The sequence below is a fragment of the Mizuhopecten yessoensis genome, unplaced genomic scaffold (assembly GCF_002113885.1).
Source record: "Mizuhopecten yessoensis strain PY_sf001 unplaced genomic scaffold, ASM211388v2 scaffold4813, whole genome shotgun sequence".
In the NCBI taxonomy this organism is placed as follows: domain Eukaryota; kingdom Metazoa; phylum Mollusca; class Bivalvia; order Pectinida; family Pectinidae; genus Mizuhopecten; species Mizuhopecten yessoensis.
In genome coordinates this window covers 22,725-31,443 of record NW_018405734.1, presented here as the reverse complement: position 1 = coordinate 31,443, position 8,719 = coordinate 22,725, and the positions used below count along the sequence as shown (strand labels likewise).

General features: G+C 33.7%; 1 protein-coding gene across 1 annotated transcript in view; it reads right to left on the bottom strand.

Moving 5' to 3' along the window:
* Window positions 1-8,719, bottom strand: part of LOC110449751 (coiled-coil domain-containing protein 186-like) — a gene marked incomplete at its 5' end in the record, with an annotated part of 70,896 nt that overhangs the window by 57,308 nt on the left and 4,869 nt on the right. Inside the window, one exon of the mRNA XM_021496808.1 lies at window positions 7,265-7,404. Coding sequence (XP_021352483.1) covers window positions 7,265-7,404 — 140 coding nt within the window. The remainder of the gene's footprint in view (window positions 1-7,264; window positions 7,405-8,719) is intronic.

Below are 8,719 nucleotides of genomic sequence, written 5' to 3'. Positions count from 1 at the left end.
GGTAAAGCACCTTAAGACCCTTCCATCTATGAAGAGTATTTGATTCTACCATATCTGGGTCTTGAGAAGAAGATTTTTGAAATTTTAGTCAATTTGACCCTTTTTGGGCCCGCCCCTCAGGCCCCTGGGGGCTTAGGACTAAACGGGCAACTATTTTTGTTGACCTTTGTCCATGGAAGGTCCCTGCAAAATTTCATCGAAATTGGTTCAGGGGTTTTGGAGAAGGCGAAAATGTAAATTGTTTATGGACGCACGACGGACGACGGACAAAAGGCGATCGCAATAGGTCACTTGAGACTTTGTCTCAGGTGACCTAAAAAGTGGCTGAGATATGATGAGGAAACGAGTGTTACACTATTTAAGAACTTGACGTCAAGATCAAAGGTAAAATTGATATCATTTTATGGATGTTACACACCACATTCTTGATGTACCTATATACAAAGGTTGATGTACCTATATACAAAGGTTGATGTACCTATATACAAAGGTTGATGTACCTTTATACAAAAGTTGATGTACCTATATACAAAGGTTGATGTACCTATATACACAGGTTGATGTACCTATATACTGAGGTTGATGTACCTATATACAAAGGTTGATGTACCTTTATACAAAAGTTGATGTACCTATATACAAAGGTTGATGTACCTATATACAAAAGATGATGTACCTATATACACAGGTTGATGTACCTATATACACAGGCTGATGTACCTATATACTGAGGTTGATGTACCTATATACAAAGGTTGATGTACCTTTATACAAAAGTTGATGTACCTATATACAAAGGTTGATGTACCTATATACAAAAGATGATGTACCTATATACACAGGTTGATGTACCTATATACTGAGGTTGATGTACCTATATACAAAGGTTGATGTACCTTTATACAAAAGTTGATGTACCTATATACAAAGGTTGATGTACCTATATACACAGGTTGATGTACCTATATACTGAGGTTGATGTACCTATATACAAAGGTTGATGTACCTTTATACAAAAGTTGATGTACCTATATACAAAGGTTGATGTACCTATATACAAAGGTTGATGTACTTATATACAAAGGTTGATGTACTTATATACAAAGATTGATGTACTTATATACAAAGGTTGATGTACTTATATACAAAGATTGATGTACTTATATACAAAGGTTGATGTACCTATACAAAGGTTGATGTACTTATATACAAAGGTTGATGTACTTATATACAAAGGTTGATGTACTTATATACAAAGGTTGATGTACTTATATACAAAGATTGATGTACTTATATACAAAGGTTGATGTACTTATATACAAAGATTGATGTACTTATATACAAAGGTTGATGTACCTATACAAAGGTTGATGTACTTATATACAAAGGTTGATGTACTTATATACAAAGGTTGATGTACTTATATACAAAGGTTGATGTACTTATATACAAAGATTGATGTACTTATATACAAAGGTTGATGTACTTATATACAAAGATTGATGTACTTATATACAAAGGTTGATGTACATATACAAAGGTTGATGTACCTATATACAAAGGTTGATGTACTTATATACAAAGGTTGATGTACTTATATACAAAGATTGATGTACTTATATACAAAGGTTGATGTACCTATACAAAGGTTGATGTACCTATATACAAAGGTTGATGTACTTATATACAAAGGTTGATGTACTTATATACAAAGGTTGATGTACTTATATACAAAGGTTGATGTACTTATATACAAAGATTGATGTACTTATATACAAAGGTTGATGTACTTATATACAAAGATTGATGTACTTATATACAAAGGTTGATGTACCTATACAAAGGTTGATGTACCTATATACAAAGGTTGATGTACTTATATACAAAGGTTGATGTACTTATATACAAAGGTTGATGTACTTATATACAAAGGTTGATGTACTTATATACAAAGATTGATGTACTTATATACAAAGGTTGATGTACTTATATACAAAGATTGATGTACTTATATACAAAGGTTGATGTACTTATATACAAAGATTGATGTACTTATATACAAAGGTTGATGTACCTATACAAAGGTTGATGTACCTATATACAAAGGTTGATGTACTTATATACAAAGGTTGATGTACTTATATACAAAGGTTGATGTACCTATACAAAGGTTGATGTACTTATATACAAAGGTTGATGTACTTATATACAAAGGTTGATGTACTTATATACAAAGATTGATGTACTTATATACAAAGGTTGATGTACTTATATACAAAGATTGATGTACTTATATACAAAGGTTGATGTACTTATATACAAAGATTGATGTACTTATATACAAAGGTTGATGTACTTATATACAAAGATTGATGTACTTATATACAAAGGTTGATGTACTTATATACAAAGATTGATGTACTTATATACAAAGGTTGATGTACTTATATACAAAGATTGATGTACTTATATACAAAGGTTGATGTACTTATATACAAAGATTGATGTACTTATATACAAAGGTTGATGTACTTATATACAAAGATTGATGTACTTATATACAAAGGTTGATGTACCTATACAAAGGTTGATGTACTTATATACAAAGGTTTGGGTTAAAGAAGTAATATAGAAGGTAAAATCCCATATAACACTGGATCCTAATGGAGGTATGTCCGTAGGATACAACTTACTTAAAATATTATATGGGGCAAAGAAGTAATTCCAACAGTGCTGTTGGAATTACTTCTTTGCCCAATATATACATAGGTTAATGTACCTTTATACAAAAGTTGATGTACCTATATACACAGGTTGAGGTACCTATATAGAAAGGGGGATGTACCTAGACAAAGGTTGATGTACCTATATACAAAGGGTAATGTACCTATATACAAAGGTTAATGTACCTTTATGCAAAGGTTAATGTACCTTTATACAAAAGTTGATGTACCTATATACACAGGTTGATGTACCTATATAAAAAGGTTGATGTACCTATACAAAGGTTGATGTACCTATACATAGATTTGGGTCAAAGAAGTAATATAGACGGTAAAATCCCATATAACACTGGATCCTAATGTTGGAAAGACATGCAGGTTGTTGCTATAGATCATTGCCTTACATGGGATGAAACGAGACGACGTACGAGAGAACGGTTTTGGATCACCAATATACAAACCCGCTACCCTCGAGGTACGAACGATAGGCGGTTGCCATCCGCTCGTTTTCCTCCCAGTGGGCATTTGACCTAATGGTACATTACTGCACAGTTGGTCTGCTATCTCGCCTGCCTGATGCTGCATGTCAGTGTGTGTGACCAACAGCCATTGTCAATTTCATTTGACAGATCTATACAGTATCTTAGCCATTTCATCTACTTATTCCTCCTGCACTCATTCATTTGATAATTACATGCATTATTCCTGCAAACAGGAAGAGGCGACTAAGTGTGGACCCCCCTGCTGCGACTGTTAAATCCACTGCAGAATTGAGAGGCGACTAATGAGGGCATTCCGTAGTAAATTGAGATTTTTCACATTTACCAGGCCAGATTCCCACATGCACATTTTCCACGTTTTTGATATCTCGTCCCTTTTTTCTGGTGCTTATCTCTCGTTGACTCACTTTATTGGATAGTGCATCTTGCGCAAGAATAGGTCCTCTACATCAGCGTTCCTTGTCCGCGATGCTCTCAGCTTAATTCCTGCTATCAGCTGTCTTTAGCCGAGGGGACTATTGGTTTTATATAATAGCTATATTTTCAATTATAGTATATCAGTTCTATCTTCTTGAAATATGATGTGTATGTACATGTAACTGTTCTGTTTCACTGTGTCTTAATAAAGGAGCGGATCGCTCCGAAAATTTGACAACCTAAACTTGTCCACTGTGGGAATTACTTCTTTGCCCCATATATACATAGGTTGATGTACCTATATACAAAGGTTGATGTATATCTATATACAAAGATTGATGTACCTATATACAAGGGTTGATGTACCTATATACAAGGGTTGATGTACCTTTATACAAAGGTTGATGTATATCTATATACAAAGGTTGATTTACCTATATACAAAGGTTGATGTACCTATATACAATGGTTGATGTACCTATATACAAGGGTTGATGTACCTATATACAAGGGTTGATGTACCTATATACAAGGGTTGATGTACCTATATACAAATGTTAATGTACCTATCTACAAAGGTTGATGTACCTATATACAAGGGTTGATGTACCTTTATACAAAAGATGATGTGCCTATATACAAAGGTTGATGTACCTATATACAAAGGTTGATGTATATCTATATACAAGGGTTGATGTACCTTTATACAAAGGTTGATGTACCTATATACATTAAAGGTTGATGTACCTATATACAAAGGTTGATGTAACTACAAAGGTTGATGTACCTATATACAAAGGTTGATGTACCTATATACAAGGATTGATGTACCTTTATACAAAAGATGATGTACCTATATACAAAGGTTGTGATGTACTTATATACAAAGATTGATGTACTTATATACAAAGGTTGATTTACCTATATACATTAAAGGTTGTTGTACCTAGATAGAAAGGTTGATGTAACTACAAAGGTTGATGTGCCTATATACAAAGGTTGATGTCCCTATATACAAAGGTTGATTTACCTATATACATTAAAGGTTGATGTACCTATAGACAAAGGTTGATGTACCTACTTATATACAAAGATTGATGTACTTATATACAAAGGTTGATGTAGCTATATACAAGGATTGATGTACCTTTATACATAAGATGATGTACCTATATACAGAGGTTGATGTACCTATATAAAAAGGTTGATGTACCTTTATACAAAATATGATGTACCTATATACAAATGTTGATGTACCTATATACAGAGGTTGATGTACCTATATAGAAAGGTTGATGTACCTATAAACAAAGGTTGATGTACCTAGATACAAAGGTTGATGTACCTATAGACAAAGGTTGATGTACCTATAGACAAGGATGATGTATACATAGATTGATGTACCTTTATACATAAGATGATGTACCTATATACAAAGGGTAATGTACCTATATACAAAGGGTAATGTACCTATATACAAAGGATGATGTATACTTATATACAAAGGTGGATGTTCCTATATACAAAGGTTGATTTACCTATATACAAAGGTTGATGTACCTTTATACAAAGGTTGATGTATACATATATACTAAGATTGATGTACCTATAGACAAGGTTGATGTATACATAGATTGATGTACCTTTATACAAAGGTTAATCTACCTATATACAAAGGTTAATGTACTTATATACAAAGGTTGATGTATACTTATATACAAAGGTTGATGTACCTATATACAAAGGTTGATGTTTATCTATATACAAAGATTGATATACATATATACATAGGGTAATCTACCTGTATACACAGTTTGATGTACCTATATACAAATGTTGATGTACCTATATACACAGGTTGATGTACCTACAAAGGTTGATTTACCTATATACAAAGGTTGATGTACCTATATACAAAGGTTGATGTACCTATATACACAGGTTGATGTACCTGGATACAAAAGTTGATGTACCTATATTCAAAGGTTGATGTATACCTATAGACATAAAGGTTGATGTACCTATATACATAGATTGATGTACCTTTATACAAAGGTTGATGTATACATATATACTAACGTTGATGTACCTATATACAAAGGTTAATCTATCTATATACAAAGGTTAATGTACTTATATACTAAGGTTGATGTATACTTATATACAAAGGTTGATGTACCTATATACAAAGGTTGATGTACCTATATACAAAGGTTGATGTACCTATATACACAGGTTGATGTACCTAGATACAAAAGTTGATGTACCTATATTCAAAGGTTGATGTATACCTATAGACATAAAGGTTGATGTACCTATATACATAGATTGATGTACCTTTATACAAAGGTTGATGTATACATATATACTAACGTTGATGTACCTATATACAAAGGTTAATCTACCTATATACAAAGGTTAATGTACTTATATACTAAGGTTGATGTATACTTATATACAAAGGTTGATGTACCTATATACAAAGGTTGATGTACCTATATACAAAGGTTGATGTACCTATATACACAGGTTGATGTACCTATATACAAAGGTTGATGTACCTATATACAAAGGTTGATGTACCTATATACAAAGGTTGATGTACCTATATACAAAGGTTGATGTACCTATATACAATGGTTGATGTCAATTTATGAAAGAGTAGCTGAGATATGCTCTGGTAGTCTTATTTTTTGTAACTATGGTCAATGTCAACATCAAAGAGAAGTTTTGCTGGTTACACTGACCTCTGACACTGAATGTCGGCATTTTTTGATAAATAACTTTGAACCATTTAAAATACAGAGTGGACTCGTCCAATGAAGGACAGATGGATGATGTAATATCCATCTTCATCATGGTTATATAATCTGTACTTTAGTATGTACCTAGCCGGAGCACCGGGAGTAATTCTTCACTAATAAAGTTAGGAATAGTTACAACCAGCATGGTCAGAGTTGTTTGTTGCCAGCTATGTCAGAGTTGTGTGTTGCCAGCTATGTCAGAGTTGTGTGTTTGCCAGCTATGTCAGAGTTGTGTGTTTGCCAGCTATGTCAGGGTTGTGTGTTTGCCAGCTACAATTGTATGTCAGGGTTGTGTGTTAATTGCCAGCTATGTCAGAGTTGTGTGTTTGCCAGCTATGTCAGAGTTGTATGTTTGCCAGCTATGTCAGAGTTGTGTGTTTGCCTGCTATGTCAGAGTTGTGTGTTTGCCAGCTGTGTCAGAGTTGTGTGTTTGCCAGCTATGTCAGAGGTGTGTGTTTGCCAGCTATGTCAGAGTTGTGAGTTTGCCAGCTATGTCAGAGCTGTGTGTTTGCCAGCTATGGCAGAGTTGTGTGTTTGCCAGCTATGTCAGCGTTGTGTGTTTGCCAGCTATGTCAGAGTTGGGTGTTTGCCAGCTATGTCAGAGTTGTGTGGTTGCCAGCTATGTCAGAGTTGTGTGTTTGCCAGCTATGTCAGAGTTGTGTGTTTGCCAGCTATGGAAATGTAATGACTAATATAAATCGACCATCAACAGTCATCACCACAGATGGGAAACCTGATTTCTTTTTTAATAGACCACCCCCATCTCTGATGTGTGACCCTAACAATGAAAATTAGCAGGAACCATTTTTTAAATATTAACCTGTAACTTTTTTTCTGTTTCATCCTGTTCTGATGTTAACTTGCGAATTCCATGTTCTCGTCCCCTAAGTTGTGTTACAGTTGATTCCAAGGTCTGCTTGGTTGACTCCAGAATCAATTCAGCCTTGTCTACTTCAGCAGCTAAATACAACAAATTACATGACACATTAAGTAGATAGGATTATTATTACATTTTCAAAAGTGAAATATTGAAACTTGTTCATTCTATTGAAGTGATATTTCACTTCTGCTGGTTCGAATTGGCCTATCAAAACACTGATTACAAACTATCATGAGACAAGAAATCAAATAAGAATCTATATCAGATCTACAAAATATGACTTTTTTTGCTCTTCATTTTCTTTACGGGTACTATAACCAAGTACCATGTTGGATATCTTCAACAGAAGTGGTGTCAATGATGGATGAATTCCCATTAGGGCCAGGGGTGTTTATAACAAGGGGAATATACATAAAAAGTGATAACAGTCAAATTCAACTCTCTTTGTTTTCCGATCAGTCTCAATATTCGATATGTATATATTTAAGGACCATGAGGAACCTTCATGTGAAATTTGGGAAAGATCCCTCTTAAACTTTCTCAGCAATAGTGCTAACAAACTTGAACTTTCAAAATTCAAGATGGCTGCCTGTTTGCCATTTTCATTTTCTGATGGCTATAGCACTCTTTAACTCTTAAAATCCAAGTAGTTGCCTTTCAGCCATCTTTGTTTTCTGATCAGTCCCAAATTTTGATATGCATTTATAAGGATCATGAGGAACCTACATGTGAAATTTGAGAAAGTTCCTTTTTCTTAATTTCTGAAAAATAGGTCTAACAAACTTAAACTCATAAAATTCAAGAGGCATTAAAGGGAACAGTAATCTATAGCCTCTTCAAGTCACAATTTATAGTATACAGCTGCATAAAGTGGACAGTAATCAATAGCCTCTAATCAAGTCACAATTTATAGTATACAGCTACATAAAGGGGACAGTAATCAATAGCCTCTAATTAAGTAACAATTTATAGTATACAGCTATATAAAGGGAACAGAAATCAATAGCCTCTTGAAGTCACAATTTATAGTATACAGCTACATAAAGGGGACAGAAATCAATAGCCTCTTGAAGTCACAATTTATAGTATACAGCTACATAAAGGAGACAGTAATCAATAGCCTCTAATCAAGTCACAATTTATAGTATACAGCTACATAAAGGCGACAGTAATCAATTGCTTCTAATCAAGTCACAATTCATAGTATACAGCTACATAAAGGGGACAGTAATCAATAGCCTCTAATCAAGTAACAATTTATAGTATACAGCTATATAAAGGGAACAGAAATCAATAGCCTCTTGAAGTCACAATTTATAGTATACAGCTACATAAAGGGGACAGAAATCAATAGCCTCTTGAAGTCACAATTTATAGTATACAGCTACATAAAGG